The 20,107-nt window shown below is 39.3% G+C and overlaps 1 protein-coding gene across 2 annotated transcripts in view; it reads right to left on the bottom strand.

Moving 5' to 3' along the window:
- Positions 1-1,088: 1,088 nt before the first annotated feature.
- The window catches only part of rhbdl1 (rhomboid, veinlet-like 1 (Drosophila)), a 57,704-nt gene continuing 38,685 nt past the window's right edge, over positions 1,089-20,107 (bottom strand). For both annotated transcript variants that reach the window (XM_059324042.1, XM_059324041.1), the window contains 3 exons: positions 8,976-9,076; positions 4,979-5,039; positions 1,089-3,267 (listed from right to left, as the gene is read on the bottom strand). In XM_059324042.1, the coding sequence (XP_059180025.1) occupies positions 2,996-3,267; positions 4,979-5,039; positions 8,976-9,076 (434 nt within the window). In that variant the 3' untranslated portion in view covers positions 1,089-2,995. The remainder of the gene's footprint in view (positions 3,268-4,978; positions 5,040-8,975; positions 9,077-20,107) is intronic.

Below are 20,107 nucleotides of genomic sequence, written 5' to 3' on the forward strand. Positions count from 1 at the left end.
AAAGACTGAAAAATGGAACGTAGCACGAGTAAATGTAATTGCTATCCTCGCCTCAGCTTTCCAAAAAGCTTGAATCACTCTGCTAGATAATATATGACAGAAGCTCTGTCCATAATTTGTTATTCGCAAAAAGAAGAGCTGCGGCGGGGCGTCTGCGGCGCACTGCAGGGGAGAGTTTCGGAGAAGTGGACACTTGCAAAGTTATAAGCTGCATCGGCTATAAACAAGTTGGCGAACAAGTTGTAAAAATGCGTCTCGCTACATGAAAAAACAGTCCGGAGTTTCACAGGCTCGTACTTGCACAGTTTGTCTTTTTCCCCTTCGCCTGCTGAATATTCACAATGAAGAGATGATCACACATAAAAATAAAGTTTCACTGACCAACAAGAAGGTTTTTAAACCAACGCACATCTCTTTGTCCTCTTCTTTTACCTTCTCCGATTAGTTCTTTCTATGGCTTATTTTGTAAAGCACTAAAGATTTATAAAATCAAGTGAGCTTGAGTCGTCGGTGGTCGTCTAACAAACCAGGGGATTCTGCCTCATAGACTATTTTTCAAAGCCATACAGGAGTTATCAGAAGAACAACAATCATAGCATTAATTTTGCACCATTTGAAACTTTTTTTCTCTTTTCCCCTTCGGGGAGGAAAAAAAATACAAATAAATATACTCTTGGTTATGAACATACAATATACACATCCACTATCAAATGAAAACGGGGACAACTTAATAACACTCTTTTTTTTCTTTATAGGTACATTCCTTTACAAAAGTATACAGTCCCTAAGAATGAGAAACTGAGGTATAGACTGGGCCCAACAGAGAGACCCCAATGCCCTCTGGGACACGAAGGTCAGAGGTCAGATGATGACACATCCGCGCCCTCCCCAGTTCAGTCTGTCAGAGCGAGAACAGGCAGAGGCCAGTGTGTGTGTGTGTGTGTGTGTGTCTGTGTCTGTGTGTTGTTAATCTCTTCGGTTCGTCCACTGCAGAATCAGGCAGCAGCTGCTCTCAAAGACAAAGAGGAGACGTGTGTGTGTGAGTGAGTGAGTGTGTGCGTATGTGTATGTGTGTGTGTGTGTGTGTGTGTCCTTGTCTCGCTGAGAGCCACAGAGCATGACATGGCATATTATACACGGTGCGCCTAGCAAGTTTAGTTTGATACAGCAACAGGAGGAGTTCGCTCGGTTAAGTGAAGACCATCCAGGAAACTTCAGCTGTCGTTTCTCTTGTGATCTTCTCTTTCTTTTTCTTTCCTCTCCTGTCACACAGTCACTTCCATTTCCCATCTTTTTATGTCGTGTGAACTATGTGTCTGTATCCACAGTGTAGGTATAATGATATGATAAAAAAAATTATGTCTTCTCATTTTTAAAGACCCCATGAAGGGAAAATGACAGTAATGCCTCTAACCTTAAAGAGACAGTTCAGATTTTTTGAAATGTGGTTGTATGAGATACTTATCCATAGTCAGTGTATTACCTACAGTAACCTCTTCACTTGCTGTCAGACAGCCTTGTTTATATCCATCTAAAGCAACCAGTCTCCTTTGACAAAAACAGTAATTTTACCTTCGCAGAACACAGGAGATGCTTTAACTCACAAAGCCGCACAATAACACAAACAAACAGGCAGCGGCAGATCAGCAACTCCAGTGTTTTGACATGAGACTGGTTGCTTTGAAGAGAGCATCGAAAACTGCTTCAGCGCCCCTGTGTGACCTTAAACAGGGCTGTCTGATGGCAAGGTAAAGCAGAGAAAACATTCTAAATATAGCGTACACTTATCTGATATTGTTTTTTTTAAGGTGGGCCTTTTTTATGGTGGCTAAAATATATTTTTCTGCTGCCTCATTCACTCTCAGCATCCCTCTTGCCTGCTTCACCAAACTGAACACCATCTACTGTAGGTAACACTGACGATGGATAAGTGCCTTTTCAAAACAAAAAATCCAAACCATCCCTTTAAGGAACTCCTTGAAGATGACAGAATCCACATTAAACTTGCATGAAATCTTCCTTTTTTTCCTTCGTTCTCCCTGCAGCTGCTCTGGGAAAATCCATTAGCTCTCGGGGGCAAAGAATTTTGACTGATGTGTTATAATCAGGCTGGAGATCCTTCTGAGCAGCTCAATTTGAGGAAAACGTTCTGTCAGTTGTTTTTTTGTTTTTCAAGCAGTGTGCCAGCAATTTCGCAAAAAGCCGCAGTGACCCTTGTGAGTAACAGCAGGGCTGTGAAATCAAAAAATCATATCAGCCATCATATTTCATTGGTGTTTCTATATTTCGTTTACTGCTGCCCCCAGAAATAAACATGCTGTTCTTGAAATTCTTCTTTAAATCTTCATTTAAAGCAGCTGCGGCTCTGATTTTAGCGCAGCCAAAGGCGTCTACTCTACTGAAGTGCCTTTAAGCGAAACACTGAACCCGTTAGGAGCATCACTGCAGCTGATCTTAATCTTTGACCTTTATAAAAGACAGAATACTTCTTATAGCGTTTTACCAGCTTCGTCTCCAGCACAGCACACATCTCCGTTTAGTTCCCTTTCCTTTTTTAACCACAAGCATATGTCATCAACTCTTCTTCACGTGAATGAAAAATGCACTCAAAGAAACGACAGCTTTTCAAAAAGCCTCTGAAATAAAGAGCACGACGGCTAAATGCTCACTGAAAGATTAGTGCTGGTAATGTGGATGAGATTTCAACGTATATATAAAAAGATATAATGCTCCTCAAAGTGGATCTGAGGAACTCTCACATGTACTTGTTGCTACTTTAATCCCTCTTTAATAAAAGAGACATATTTCTTTGATTTGCAAAGTATCTGTAAAAAAGGATTCTTGGTCAATTTGTGTTTTGAATGATTTCATATCATTTCATTTGGGTCTAAGTTGAGAGGAAATGTTGATTATGGTCAAAAGGGAGCCTTTGTTTGGGGCGGGGCTGGAGTCAGTGTGTATGAGGAGGAGGGCCAGTGGGGGTGGGGGGCCTTCATCAGGGAGGAGGTGGTATTTGCACCCCTAGCAGCTCATACGCAAAGATGTTCCAGAAGATGGCGAAGAGGAGAAAGGTGATAAAGGAGAAGACGATGACCCACCAGGAGCATTGTTTCTGCAGACTCTCCTCGTAGCTGCGCAGGATCAGCAGCCCCATGCTGATGCCGACCACGGCCCCCGACAGGTGTGCCATAAAGCTGGGCTGGGGCCCCGAGGAGGGCAGTGGCGGAGAGAAGCGGAGCCAGACTGCACGACCCACCTCCGAACTCACTGTGGAGGAAAGAGGACAGAGTCTCTTTAGTATCTGCTCATGACTGTGAGGACATTGGAGCAGACTAATGATTCACAGAGAAGTAAGGCCTTTGCACACCAAGTCTGTATTTTCATCTGAAGCTGTTGCATGTTTAAAAATAAATAGCAACTCATGTTTTCTGGCAACCATGTTTATACACTGCCTCTGAAACTTCTGTCAGTCATTAAAGTCTTTTGGAACAGGTTCTGCATTATTTTGCATCTGTCAAAAGCCTTTAGAGAGTTGTTTGACAACTCAAAGCCACCATACACCATACATCACTATCTAAAATGTAACTTCAGAAATTAACATACATTTACAAGTGAACTTCATACTTTAGAGACTCAAGCTGCTCCTGCAAAAAAGATCACGTATTACTCTCATGCAGCGGTAAAAAATAACTAAGTACATTCACTCAAGTACTGTGAGTAAGTATACATTTTGAGGTACTTGCATTTTACTTGAGTATTTCCACATATGTAACTTTATACTTCTACTCCACTACATTTTGAAGCAAATATTTTACTTTTTACTCCACTGTATTTAGCTGCCAGATTGAGTTTCTAACTGAGTTTTCTAACATAGAAAATCAAGATACACTTGAAGCAATTACACAGTTCTTTCAAACTAAACCTCATAACGGTTAATTTTAAATAGTTCAATGAGCCCTATCTTTACAAAACTTTTACTTGTAGTGGAGTAATTTCACAGTGTGGTACTAGTACTTAAATAAGAACTCTGAATAATTTTTCAACACTGCTCTCATGCCTGTTGAGTAAATATGAAGTCAGAAGCTGGTTAGCTTAGCAAAAAGACTGGAAACAGTGGGAAACAGCTAGCCACTTGCCTAAATGCAACTATATATAAGAGCGTTCACATGACAAATTCCTGCCATAAAGTCATAGTTAATTGCCTAATTTTGTGTGAAACCTTTAGTTGAGAGTTTATTTGGCTTGATGTGACATTTAAAGTCATAACATTTATCATTCATAAAACAATTTATAATGAAATGGGCCTGGGATCACACTGACTTTATGCCAGTGTCTAAAGATGAGCTACACTGTATAATGTAGTAAGAGTTTTCTCAAAGTATTCTTCTGCAGGCAAAGAAAGGTCACAGGAGGATTTAAACGGATCTTTTGTCTAAAAAAATTGTTTCCATATCTTATTTGCTGCTGCTCTCCCAGTGTCTATAGCTGAATAAATATCCAACGCTGCGTATAAAAACTAGAGCAAATGTTAATTCAGTCTTCCCAGTATCTCACACAAACGACATGTCACATTTTATTTAGAAGCGCTGTATTCCCTGTTTGTAAAACACTGAGGAGGAATAAAACATTCCAGCAGAGGCTCAGTTCGGGGGCGGCAGGCTCGGGACAGATGGAGGGAACATATTGCTTACTAATGAAAGTCTCAGTGTATTGGCCCTCGTGTGGAGGAAAACGGACAAGTGGTGTGACTGAAAAACGCTTTGAAAACAAAGCAACATGTCCAATCGTGAAGCCTCTGACTCTGAGCAATTAACGAAGACTGTTTGAGAATGTCTGATGCTCAGCTTTAAGAGGTTTTTAAACTACACTCAGATGATAAATACTCCACTATGAACAGGTGTGTGGGCATAAATTGTACATAAATAACAACAGCAGGAAGAGAAGCACATGACTTTGACTGTAAATCTGGACAACTTACTGCAAACTAGTGCCAGGATCATGCGGAGCAGCTTGTACGGACAACGCATCCCGGCCCAGTTCTGCAACACAGAGCGAAAGTGTCTTGTCAGCGTAAACAATCACGACACACACAGCCTTTATATATACAGTATGAGTGTATTAACAGCCTGGAAGAAATGCCTCAGTTTCCATCGTCTGGACAAATTTAGACCTGAAAGAAATACAATCTGTATCCATATGAGAGGAGAAAGCACCGACACTACACACAGACGGGATTATACACCTGGCTGCCCTCCACTTACTAGTTCCAGCCCAGTGGCACTCCATTAATTAGGGCTAAGATAATTTAACGGGAGGGGAAAATGGGCCAATAAATAGTCGTTGTGATTCTCCAGGGAAAACAGAACAATGGCATCCTGACTTAGAATAACATATTTACTCCCCAGGATGAAAAATTGAACCAATCACATCCCTCCTGAAGTTCTTTGCTGTGGGAATAGTTCCCAGGGCCGGAGTTCCTCCTCTTCCCTCACAGCAGAATAAGAAGTGGTGAATGCTATGCAATATTCAAGACAGAGGAGAGTATAAATAAACCGTGCCGTGACCATGTGTTTAAAACAAGCAAGTAAACAGTATTTCCACAAATAAATGATTAATATCATGGAGGGGAGAGGTCAACACAGGAGGAGGTCTGATGTGGCGTCGCTGCTCTCTGGTGAGGAAGACACAAATATAAAACCATAAGAGCCATCTTTTCTTTACCTATAATGTAAAAAGTGAGGTTTCCATGTTAGTTTTTATTTTTTAAAAACTGTCTTTAAATTAGCCGACAGGACTTCTGTAAGGCTGTGATGTCACAAATATACCATACACAGGAAGTAAGTAGGGGTGTCACGATTCTGCAAACTTAGGATTTGTTTACACTCTGAGTAGAGTAAAATCTGTGAATTGTATGTAAACATATTTTACAAGGTACAAAATAAGCTGAAACATGTAATAAGACTTAAACATTAAACTGTTTTTCTCCATTTCTGTGTTCAGGATTTTTTGCGTTTCTAAAATCATAGCTCGATGATGCACCAGAGCTTTCTTATCATAACTCCGCCCCCAACACTATATAAGTATCTTTGCCAACGGTGGCTAACGAAGAAGTTGGATATCAGATATCAGGTTTCAGTGGCTTCAGCCGACCAGTGTTTTAGAATACTGCTTATTTTTTCACTATTTAAAAAAAACAAACATTTTTTACATTTGGCAATATTTTTTTCTGATTCAAAGTTTGTCGGGCTTCAATAACAAATTTTTCTGTAGTGTGGAAAACTCAGATCACATATATAGTTTTGCTTTACTATACTTTAAAGTAATGATTCAACTCAACTTTAATAGTGCATCCCTGGACATTGGTCGATCCTGCTTTTGATTTTGAAGAGCCCTACTAGAAAGTGCCACTCATGCCGATTATGCAGGAAAATGCTTTTTTTTTCATGCTAAATGACTTTTTTAAAAGAAACATAAGGGCACATCTCTGCTAACAGAAAGAAGGAAGAAAGCAGATTTGAAGTGGTGCTTCTGCGTGATTCTTTGTGGAAAAACCAACAAATCTATGAGTTGACAACATCGTATGAGTGTTAGTGGAATAAGAATGACTTTGGTTGATGACACTGAGTATGAACCTGAGAATGAGAACAACATGTCCGCTTTAAGATTTGAGTGCAAAGCTGATTTTGTGCGCTACGTGGTTTCCGAGATGTATTCTGACACTTCAGCCGGAGCTGCGTGACTGCTGGGGAGTCACGTCCACATCAGCACTCGAAACCTCACTGAACCTGAAAATGTTTGTTGAGTGAAACGGATGATGATGCTTGATGGCAGATGGCCCGGATTTACTGTATCGAGACTGGACGAGATTTCAAGATTTCCTTCAAAAACACAAACTACAAAAACTCATCAGAGCAGAACTAAGACATGCCTTTAAGGATTTCCCAGCAACAAACAGGCATCAAGCGTAACAGAGCAAATAAACTGTCTGTTAGCAGCTACGAGCGCACAGTTACAAAGTCTTTGCTTTGGGTGCACTTTGATTTGTATCCCTGCTGGCATCTCTGCGGCCCACAGTGAACAGCAACATTAGTTAAAGTGATTCGTCAGATGTAGCACCGCCTTGAGAGTTGAAGAGAATGTGAAAGGCATTTCACATATAAACCTTATGACAGAAACCCACACAGATAAATACTGTAAATAAAGAAAGCTCTCAAGCAGCATCAAGAGAATCCACAGCGTGTTACTTTCAGGGGACACAAATAAACACCGTTTTAATAATTCATGTCTGAAGTTCCAGATTTATTGATACAAATGACGGTGAAAACATGCGATGGTAGAGTAAGCCACTCATCCTCAAAGTAGATCCCCAAAGAGGTGACATAGAATATTCAATGGCTACTGGGCCACAAAACAAAAACTATTTATGATGTGATCCTACTGTAGCAGATAATACCACGAACAAATATATATGATATATAATATAATCCATCTCTAATCTCTTAGAAATAAAACCATTCGGAATAGTTGGTCAACATGTGTGAGAAGGCCGGAAGGATTGAAGTAGCAATTCTTTTATTTATTTATTTTTTCTTTTATTTATTCATTTCTTTTTTTTATTACCACTTCATCTGTTGCGTATTAATTTCATATCAACTTACAATGTATTTAATTTTTTCCCTCTTATATATATATATATATATATATATATATATATATAGTGTCTGAATGTGTTTGTATTTTTGAAACACACAAAATATTAAATATTGTATGTAAAATGTGTTTTGCTTATAAAAGAAAAATGTTTTTTACAAGACACAAAATATACAAAACAAACCTTTATACACTGAGCAGAAATATAAAAGCAATTTTTCTTGAGCTGAAATCAAGATCTAACATGTGTTATATGCACACAAAAGGCCTCTTTCTCTCAAATTTTCTGTTAATCTGTGAAATCCATAGTTCAGTGCCTAATAAATGTCTCTTTTCAAGATAAAACTGCACATCTTAGAGTGGCCTTGCACTTATGTGCAATAATCATGCCGTCTGTCAGAATCTTGATATGTATTATCTTGGCAAAAGAGTGCTCACTAACACAGATTTAAACAAATTTTTGAGCAAATTTTGAGAGAAAGAGGAATTTTTGTGTATACAGAAAAACTCTTAGATGCTTGATTTCAGCTCATGAAAAATCGGATCATTTATGTTTTTGTTTAGTGTATATAGGTTTGTCATTTATGTCACCTCTTTGGGGATCACCTTTACCGATGAGTGGCTTACTCTACCATCACATATTTTCACCCTGCTCATCATTTCAATCGATAAATCTGCCACTCTGACATTGTGACAAAACAGTGTTTATTTATATATACAGTATGTTCAATATAATAGCAGTCCAATGTGACTAACCAGATTAATCCAGGTTTTTAGCATATGAATTGATGAATGTTGTTAAAGAATCTTGGAGTGGAATAACAGCTGAAAGGTGCCACAAGTTGGTTGACTCCATGCCACACAGATGTGAAGCAGTTATAAAAAAACTGTGGTCATACAACTAAATATTAGTTTAGTGATTCACAGGATTGCTAAATCCTAGAAACAAAGAAGTTTGTAAAAAATAGTTTTGAGTTTGTAAAGTCAACGGCAGACACGGCTATTTTTTTGAACACACCCCTTTTAACTAATTGCCCAATTACACAGCCTTAAGAGCTATCCTGAATGCTGGGTCTTGTTGGTTTTCTGAGAATCTACTGCACCTACTGGTACCTTGTTTGCCATGTAGCAATAAAAAATATACTAAAAACCTGGATTAATCTGGTTAGTCACATTGGACTGCTATCATATTGAACACTACTGTATATATTTGAGTGTGGTGTCTGTCTCACACCACGTGGACCCTGTGGCTGTGACATTTTGCCACCACTGAAAAAAAAAATGCTTTCAGTCGCAACAATGGAGATGATGATGATGACTGTTACCATGACGACGTTGGCCAGATGTGCTGAGCATAGAGCGTAGACCCCTCCGGAGCCCCCCACCACTGGAGCACGCATGTCGGTGATGGACACTGTCAGCGAGCCTGCGGAGGGACAGAGAGAGAGATATAGAGATTAGGAGCGTGGAGGTAGGAGAGGGAGAGCATGCAATGCAGGGAGAACAGTGTGTGTGTGTGTGTGTGTGTGTGTTTAGGAAGAGAGGGAGAGCAAAGGACAGCATTTTAAAGCAGAGGGGAAAAACAAAGGCAGAGTCAGATTACTCATCACGCAGCAGCACAAGTAACCTTCCTCTGAGCATTTTGCTAAAAAATCTCTGAGTAAAAATCCCCCTCTGTTCTCTGGGACTGTGCTACATCAGCTGACCTTCATGTGCCCTTTAAAGTTACATCTACAATACATGACACACACTAAAACACATAAGTATGTTCTTCTGTGATATTCACAGTAATATCCAGGACTTTCCTGCATGTAAGCAGTCTGTAAAACGGCAGCAGACTAATTATATTAAATGGGGAAAATATTAAATGGAATATTTCCTAATTGGATTTTCCTTCCGGACGCTGCAATTAAAAAAAAAAGTCCATCTCAAAATGATCTCTGATCAAAGTGAGGCCAGGAGAACACAGGGTAACTTTGCTGAGGAGGATAATTTCCAATTTGTGTGCTTTAAAGATGCTTCGTGTTATATTCATGAGCAAAATGTAATCTGGGATATGTGGATATGGACAGGAGCCAAATGTGCTGTTTAAAAAGTTATAATATGAAGAGTACAGCAGTGGTCGAGGCAATGACAAAGACATAACCATTAAGATTCACTATACTGTAAAGTGATTGCACACTTATATTATAGGGCAACTACATCCTTCATAAAGAAATTGATGCTATCATGTATGAATAATAAATCATTTTCTTTTTTTATTTAAGGGGGACAAAACGAATGTCATCAGTACCCGTAACATTCAAAATACATGTTCACTGTCACCATTATTTTGGTTTTTTATTCCAAAAAACAGAGACAACATCCTGTCAAACAAAACAAGTGGGAGGATAACAGGCCTTGGTCCACACACACATTTCTCCTCTTTTATGACACCAAGCTGCATGCAGACATTCAATACAGCTTCCCACACAAAAACACTCCAGAAGAGAAAAGAGCAACAACAAAAAAAATAATACAAATAAAACATTTAATAAAATAATAAAGGTGCTTTGAGTATTCCACTTGCACCTGAATCTACAAATCCATTATACCAGGTGCCAGTTTAAAATCATGTCCCTCTATTAAGGCCAGAAATTAGCCTCAGACTTGGTTGAAAATATCTTATCTGCCGATTTCTGAAGGTTATTCATTTAGAAATATCCATTTTATTTTTAGACCCCGACAGATATATCGGTTGACAGATATTATCAGCCGATATTGGCGTATCAAAGGCATATCGGTATCAGTGCTTTTTGCTTTATTTGAACCCTTTTTGTTCCTTTTACCTTTGTCAATCCTGCACTTTATGCACTTTTATGTGAAGCACTTTGGTGCGGCTCAGCTGTCTGTAAATGCGCTATAGAAATAAAAACTGACCTGACTTGACTTGATCAGTGTATATGCTATACATTATGTGCCGTTATGAAAACTATTTTTACACAATATATAATGGAGAAATTTTTGCTTGGTGTGAGCTATTCAGAGATGTGTTAGCTATTTTTTTTTTTTAAAAGTCAGCAAATGACTGAACAGTAATGATGATTTTTCATGATGATGATGATTTTTATTATTATTTATTCTTTTTTCCCCCCAGTTATCATTCATATAACTGTCAGACATTGTTATATATATAAAGTTTTTGGTTTGAGAAAGAGTGGTGAAAAATCAGAGCTCAATTCTCCTAATAAAGGTCTATTTTCATTCCAGCTCAAAATATTACTACATTGGCCACCATATGAGTTATTGATTAATTTTTCCCCTCTAAAATCCGTATCAGCATCGGTCTCAAAAATCCCATATCAGTCGTGCTCTAATTTTTTTGTCAAAACAACATGGACTGGAAGATTTCCAGTGCTTCACTAATAATTCTACATCCATCATTAATTATTTTCAAGCTTGATCATATCAAACCATTTGTCAATGACTTCTTTGGTATGAGCACTTACAAGTGATTTCTATTTCTCTGGCTAATTAGACCTCCAGTCAGGTTAAAGTTGGATGTTTTAAAAGATGCAATGTCACCAAACCCTATAGGCTAATTACAGTAATAAGGATGTAAACTATCCCGCCCTGACATGTGCAACAAACTTACAAGAGACTGCAGGAGCTGTCAATCAATCTGGACACGCCCACACAGGCTTGAGTCTAATTAGGTAACAAGTGAAAACACCTGTGTGGGTGGCCTTTAGCTGTGAAAGGGGCCTCTAACTATCAATCTGTCACAAAGTATTAAAATAAATCTTTGGAAAAACACTTTGACAAGCTTTATTGGCAGTAACATTCCAAAGTTGTTTGACTGTCCATCATTTCTCGGATGTCATTTTCTGTTATTGGAGTTGTATGAAATGGTTTCTGAATTTAAAAAAAGAGGTTGCACTAAGATATTAATTAATTTTCTGCTTCAATCTGGAGTTGACTCATTGATAGGGTTATTGAAAAAAAAAAAAAAAAGTTGAATTATGATTTAAAATAATAATAATAATAAAACATTTGTAATTGCGAAAATATAAGGGTACTAAAGGTGCTAAAAAGTCAATAGAAAAAGAAAGAAAAACATTTATTTGCTGAAGAATACTCCAACGAGGTTTGAAATATTGCAAATGTTCATTTTTGCAAAAATGGAATTTAAAAAAAAAAGGTTATGATGATATTATTGTTTATCCTGAATTCATGTGGTGTTGGAATAATCTGAAAATTATTAGTACCCTACTGGGAAAATCAACTGAACATCAACTTGGAAAGTCTGCAAATTTTGGTCCACGACTTGCTCAGCTGATGTCATTTTACGCCGAAACATGGGAGATGAAAGTTAATGTCAAAAAGGCTGAGAAATGGGCTGTGCTCTATGTAGCAAGCAGCTGTTTGTAACACTGTTTTAGGGTGTATGAAGATTTTATCCTGAACACGGCTCAGTGCACCTGCCGCTGCATTCACCAGGTTGCAGTAACACTGTGAAGTAGGACAATTCCAAGCAGGAGAAATCACAGTTGCATTTGCTCGCGAGGACAGCGTCAGCCACTGTTAATTATGGAAATGAGCTGATAAGGGAAGCGAAGAGGGCTGATAAAACAAAACAGCCTCTTTTTAATCACAGTTGGGGTTTGCTGGAGTTGATCTCAGATCTATAATGCATGTTGTAACATTCATATTCTGTGTGTGAGCGTGTGCATGCGTTCGTGTGTGTGTTGCAGGACCGCACAAAGTAAACATCATCTTAAGGAACGCCTTGTCAGCCCGTGGTGGCAGTGATGATCATGGAAAGACAGATGGTAATCAGAGCGTGCTCCTGAGTCATTCATCTAGCCTCGCTCCGACACCTATGGGCTATTTTACGTGGATTTATGGGGCATATGAAGGTTGGTGCTTCGGCTAAAGATTCGAGGAGATTCACACTGCCCCATTTTTAGTACTTCCACAAAATTGCAATTACACAGTGTAGCATACAGTATGTGGTCTCTGATCTCTTCAAAGTAAAGGAGAGTTGAATTGGACCAGCATCAACATCTGAGTTGGTCTTTTTTAGTCTTTTCTGGAGCTTCATAACTTTTTTTGTAGTTCATTTTTACTTCAGAGGAGTGAAGCTGGCGGACACATTGATGAAATATTGATAGAATAATATTAAAGTTACTGTCTGGGGTTTTGGTTATGGTAATATAGTGATTCGGGTTCAATTTAGTATTTTTCTGCTCTTAAAGATTCAATACAATTACAGTAAGTGATATCGTTTCATAAATAATTTTTGACTGCTTTAGCAAAATGAATATTAAAGATTACAAATTTGGGAGTCCCTTGGTAGCCGAGTGGTTACAGCTCATGCCATGTTACTGCAACTGAACCTTGGGATCTTTATTGCATGTTGTACCCCTCTCTCTCAGCCTGTTTACAGTCCGTCTCAGCCAGTAGTAGTAGATATTAAGGTTTAAAGTGAAGAATATATATTTCTCAACACACACTAACATATAATAACCTACATGCAAGTGGTATTCTCCAGGTCTGAAAAATAAGGGCTATTCAAAAGTACCTCAAACCTGCATTATTTCTAATGGCCAGCAGGGGGTGACTCCAGTGGTTGCAAAAAGAAATCGCATTCTATGAGAAAATTACCCTATTTCTCACTTGATTTATTACCTCAGTAAACATTTCTTGAAATTACTTTATGGCTTCAACCACTTGTTTCAAGTCTTTTTCAATAAAGCGTGATACTTTTGTAAATTATTCTCCCATTTAGAGTAAGATATAAGACAAAACAGGACAATAACAAGACAATAAAGCAGGTTATGCTTAAGGGAAGGGCTACCTTTTGATTGACAGGTTGCTACCACTGCACACGGCGTGGTCGCCCTTAAGTGTCTTGTTTAGCATTGTACTAAAACACACTCTTAGGAGTGGGCTTTTTATCTTGAATTACAATGCACTTTGCTAATCAAACCAGCTAGTACTTAGCTACTGTTAACTGATCATTTAGGCCTTCCTCATTAGCTCCACCCTCTCATCCAAATGTGGTCACTTCTGGTAAAAAAAAAAACCCAAAAGAGGGTAATGGCCAAAATGCCAAACTCGGATATGACAGAAACTGATGCTGAGTATTGGATCAGCGCTGCCAAAAAAACAGCCAGAAATGATGGTTTGATACCGGTGCAAGTGAATGATAAAAGTAAAGCTGATGACTGTAAAAACAAAGCAGTGGGTTACAGCTCATTATAGCTGAAGGGAACTGTAGACTGCTGGGATATCCTCTTTGAGTGTTTCACTGGTGATCCCCTGCACAGTGCAGTGTAACTTGATCTGAAGTTAATATAAAAGTGTTGATTCCAGCAGCTTTAAGAGTAGTAAAGTGGGCTGTCTGGTTTCTAACATTAACACCAGACGAACCAGCTCCTGGTAGGAGACAGTTGTCAGGGATGTGACACCACCATCTGTGGGTGAAGAAGAGGAGAAGACAACCTCAGACCTGCGGCTCAGAGGAAGAAACGGGCTCCACAGGGAGGAAACAAACTGCTCTCTCCTCCTGCTCTCTCTGCTTTGGTGAAGAGGCTCCCAAATACAGTATGAATATTAAACAGTCCTGTCATGTGGGCTCCCCTGCTAAGGGGGATTTAAGATTTAGGATCCTCGCACTCAGCAGGAGCTAAGACGTGAGGTGTACGGTTATTTCAGCGCCGAGCTGACACATTCCATCTCTTGCACAGATTATTTATTGTTACCATCCTGAAGTCATCATCAACATCCTCAAATCTTTTTGTGAGCTTGCAACATTCACAAGTGCACTGCAGTGTAGACAGTAAAATTATGTACTTTGTGTAGAGCATAAGTCAACCACACACTCAGGGCTATTCTCCATCTACTGCAGTATAATCCCAGTTCAGCTCTGAGAACTGAGCCTCTCTGTCAAACCAAACTTGCTACACCATTACTGTTACTCCAGGCTGCCCTTAAGCTATGGGTCAACTTTGTATTTTATAGTCTCTGGGGGATAAGGTGCAGACAAGGGATGGTAAGCTGATCCAAGGGCAGGGTTTGACAGTGCCTTAGGCTGCCCCTCTCTGTAGCCACTCCAGGGGAGGCTGCGCCAGAGAGCACAGTAAATGTTGCAATAAAAAAATCCTTTAATCCTTGAAAATATACCTCTTCGCAAACATTTAGAAACCTGATGCCTTTCACTGTCTGCTTTCTAGAGTTTGAATATGTTGGTATCAACTGTGATAACTGGGACTGTTTACAGTATCAGTATTGGCTCATTTTTGGTGATTTCATTCTGGCCAAAAGCTTTTTTTTTAGGTCTAACCCTAACTCCTATTCTTTCCAACAGCGAAAGTTGGTTTTTAAGAGGTTAAGGGTGAATATATTAGATCCCCATAGCCTATGCTTTCCATCAAAAAATTAAGCATTCATGTGGAGCCAATGTATAGATTTCTCTTTTTTTCTGCTTTATGTTTCTTATGTTTCAGAACTTGAATATCTATTTACTGCTTAATGTAAAAGTGGTTAATACTTAGCCCAAAGTTATACCTACATTTATCGATTTTTTGGAGGCGGCATAACAAGCTGCTAACACTGACATGAACTATAATTATAAACATGATATGGCGAACATTTAAGCAGTAAACTATTCACACATCAAGCTGACACATTTGAGATGTGCTTCAGGCGGCCTCACAGATATAAATCCAATATTCACTCTCTTTTGAGTTATGTTTGGTTTTCATTGATTCCTGAGGGAAATATGTGGCTCGTAGCTGCTAAATGCTCCACTACGTTCAACAGTTATTGCCAAAATGTGTCTGTGTGCTGTTTGGTGGTGGACAGGATAGAGTACTGTGGGTTTATCAGAGCTTTTTTTTTGCTATAACAGCTGCCTGCTGTGTCTGTTAACCAATCGGCCATGACAGCATATAACATTGGTGGAAACCAATTTCTAGCAACATGATTATGTAATGCACATCAATGTTACATACTTGTTCGTTAAATGTTTTTCATGCCTTTGGGAAACTGGGTTTTTTTCTGTTATTTGCTCATCAGTGTTTTAATTATTTCGTTCTCAGATCTACTGTCAGTGTGAATGCACCATATGCACTCAAAATAGCAAGTACAGAAGTATGCAAATTGAGACATGACAAAATTTATGGGACAATCCTCTTCCAAATATTTAACCTGACAATTTGCTTTACATTTATTTTTTTAATAACTGCTACTAAACAAAAAGGGGCAGCATGGTGGTGCAGTGCTTAGAAGGGCTGCAACTAACAACTATTTTAATATCATTTTTTGACTATTAAAGTATGACTATCAATGGCAATCGACTAGTCGACGAATTGGATAATTACTTGCACATTTACTTAATGGCTCTTAACTAGCTATCAAGCTTTTAAATTTAGTTGGAGGTTCTTTTAAGTATGTGCTAACCAACAGTAAAGACAATATATATGACTAATATGTAACAATTATATATTGTATAATAATATATATTAGTATTGGCTAAATCAGCAGCAGTTTAATGAAAGACATATTCAGGAACTGGGTTTGGAGAAGTGGTGGTCTCTATGAGGTGAGAGCAGGACTTTTAACCCTACGATGGCAAGACTTGGGTTACCAACGCTGATGAGAGCAGTGAGACTGAACCGAAACAGATTGCAGGTTGGAAAAACCAAAACAATGAGATATAAATCTCTGTAGGGCTGATGGAAACTGCAGAGTCAGGCGCTATTTCTCTGCGGGCCCATCACTTCCAGTGACCCCTTTCACATTACACATTGTCATCTGACCCATAGTAAATATAGTATTGATTAGAGTGGCCTTAAAGGACACACGGCTCAGGGGAAACATGTCTGGTTCTCAGAGGCTTTAGCCAGAAGTTAGACAATAGATGTAATCAGGGGAGAAAAACTACAAATTATGCAACACTTGATTTGTAAAGATGTCTATCAGAAGGACGTCTGCAGACACTGCATAAGCATTGATTTGCATTTCTTGTTTGGTCAGCCGATAAATTACTCAGGAGAGGACAATTAAAGGACAAAGAGTGTTTATTTATTCAGGTGATTTAGTCAGTACTGGATGCAAGCAAATCTGGCAACCCACCGCTGTCCTTTTTATTAACTTATTCAGTCCACTGCTAACTAAGCTATGAAGACACACCACTCAGTTACGTTGTCATGTTTTATTATGACACATTGAATATTTTGTAAGAGATATTTTGTGTTGCCATTTAAACATGTGGATACAAGCTCAGCTCACAGGACCGTGTCAGTATCCCTCTACCTGTTAATACTGTGTTGCCTCTTAGGTTTAAGTTGCAGTATTTGTACACACTTGCCTCAGACAGATCTATCCTGTATGCATTAAATCTTGTGGCCCTGCACAGAGATGTGCTGCAGTCAGCACTCCTGCAGTCACAGGGCTGCCTCTGTTGGCTAATAAACTGGGGAAATGCCTGATCAGATTTATTCACTAAGCACAAGTAAGAAGCGAGGGAGACGGATGGAAAGAGTAACTGCATGAGGAAGGGTGATACAGGACACACAGTCAGAGTGCAATCGTGCAATCAAAACTACAGGTCTTTTTCTCTGCGTGTCATTTTTTAAATACTCTGCTTGTCTGTTAAAGAGAGCCATGGGTCTAGTTTCTGTTAATTTCACTAATCATGATGAAGCTGTTTGTACTTTTTGCTTTGATTATTTCCTCAGTCAAGCTCAAATATATCAAGTAACAAATAAATCAGTCCACACCGTGTTTTTTTCAGCCAGGTTTCCTTAGGAGGAGACCCTGCTCACTATACAATAAACTTTGGATTTTTTAGTTGAGGAAACATAGAAACACATTATGGTGATGGAGTCCTGTAGTGCTACCTGAGTCAGGATAACATTATTTGACCTCTTACAGGAAGAAACACATTATTGTTGATAACTGCTACAAACATGCTTGACCCTATAATTATGATGCTTCCGAACTGTGCTATGCACACATAACATCATAATTATGTCGCTCTGTGAAGAGGTGCACATAACAATTATATGCAAATCATTTTTGGAACGAAATGATTAATTATTTGGAATATTATGAGTCAGAGAACAGTGAAAAAGGCCAATTATAGCCCCAGCAAGAGATTAAAGGCATTTTCAAGTTGGCTTTCATTTTTGTTATAAAAGAAAAACATACATAAACATTTTTGATGAGGATCCATTAAGTTGTTAATGAATTACTCATATTTTTTAGTCGTGCCAAAGATATGAAATCAGTTGGACTTTAAAAAATGAGATGACAACACTGATCTTAATTGCCTCAAACATATTTTGACATTACTGCACTTACTGATATATACACCAATATCAGTACATCTGCTTATAATTATATTATTTGATTTGGAAAGGCAACCTTACTTTTGCTATATGAGCAGACACTGTTTGCAGGTGACTGGAGTCAAAATAAGTAAATGTCAGGGTGACTGAGACCATTTGTCACAAGGTGTTTTGTCGACTTTATAGTCTATTTGAACAGCCCATAGCTATAAATGCCATTTAATGGAGTGGCGTCCATTTCAAAGCCTCATTTTAACTATAATAGTGCTGTCAGACTGGGGGAGCTCTATTAAAGATATTTTCCACCTGGGAAAGAGATGGACTCGTCTGTGTCACCCAGACAGAGAGAGATAAGGGAAATATCATCTCCGTCTCTGATGCTTTCCTTAAAGTGGCGCAGCATGACTCGCAATCAGTCCTCATCCAATCCAGCGTCTTTATCCATCTTTTCGTGCCCTGCTGGAGCGTGGGTGGGAGGGGAAAAGCCCCTTTAGAAGATGTCAGGGGAAAAAATGAAGTCCGCAAAGTTTTACTTATGTGAAGTGTCGAGATGCTGAGGAGCATCCGACCTGTCAGCATCCTGAAAACACTACACATTTGTGCTTATGCAGAAGGGAAGCAGATCCAAAGTTGAAACACAACATTAATCAGCAACAAAAAAATAAAATAAAAAACAACCAGCACCATCGATACCAAATGCTGGCCTGGAGGAACAGATACAGTTCATCAATTTCACAGGGTGCCCCTGTAAACACACCTTGCCCTTGGTATCCTAAGAGATTGATTCAGTTTATTCTAACAGGTTTCTACCCTGTCTAAAGTTGCCACATGGGGAAAAATATGATAATATTTATGCTCACCCAGAGCCCAGGGGGCATCAGAAAAAATCAATAGTCTCCGCAATCCACATCCTCCGAGCTGCAGAGAGGACGCCTCTCAGCACAGCGTCAACTTTTAGTGGAAAAGTATAATTATATCTGATCTGGATGAGTGTGTGTGGGCATATGAGCATGCCTATAACTGAAGAAACAAAATTCAGAAATTAGTGCGTGTACAGCCTAATGCTCCTGTAGTTGCGTATGAAGTAGTACGAAGAGCTGTTACTGCATTCTCATCACGACCAAAGCGGTTATCACTCACGACTGCTTTTCATCTAACAAGCACAATAGCTGACCTTGGATGAAATTACTCAAATTCTACGTCCCAATGAAAGAAGAGCATGAAATCACTTCCCGTGCTCAAGGTTATGAAGCCAAAGTGATGGCTACAGTGAGCATGATGTGCTTCTTCACCGGAGAACCTTGAAACTAAACAGCGAAGTAAATGTAATTTAAACTGAGCAGAGAAATAGCCTCCTCTCTAACTCCAACAGAGTGCATGCAGCAAATGCTGCCGTCCTGGATTGGCTTCACGCAGTAGATGCAAATAGACACCCATAAACACAGTGGGCTCGCTCCACACAAATGGGTCTCCTTCAATTAGGCTGCGTTACAGGAGAAATATTCATCTTCCTCTGTGTTGTTATCAGCGAGGCTGCAGGGGGTGGCTGTGGAGGAAGTGAGACCGGTGTCACCGAGGAAGAGTTGACTGTGTGGTGGGATGGAGGGGGTTGGGAATTACCATAATCACACTGGCAGCCTCTGCAACGCACCAAGGTCACCCTGCCTCCACAGTGCTCAGTTCAGCTCGGCACCAGGGGAGTACATCAGAAACACGGGACCAGACTCTTCTGGCCGTGAGCAACACCAAGATTTGTACACATACAGTGGTCTGCAGCTAAGGTTGCCGAAGAAGACCTGAACCTCACCTTGTGTACTGACAATGTTGCACAGTCACAGCCACACCGGCCTTTAAAGAGCGAGAGAGATAGTAATAATTGGTATTCAACTGATAATAGCAACACAAGGACAACTCCACAGCTCTCACAGACCCAAAAAAACGCCTGCTTCTTTACACAAACCTTTTCACATTCACCTCCAGCCAATCAAATAAGTGTGTCGTTAAATGTCTCTTCACCAGTGCTTGAAATGAGTCAGAGCCACAGTCTGAGAGTCAGTCCCCTCTGGTGCTGAGAGTAATTCACCCAGCCCTCTGTTCTATGATGTTTCCTCTCTACGATT

Source organism: Centropristis striata, chromosome 21, assembly GCF_030273125.1.
Source record: "Centropristis striata isolate RG_2023a ecotype Rhode Island chromosome 21, C.striata_1.0, whole genome shotgun sequence".
Taxonomy (NCBI): Eukaryota; Metazoa; Chordata; class Actinopteri; order Perciformes; family Serranidae; genus Centropristis; species Centropristis striata.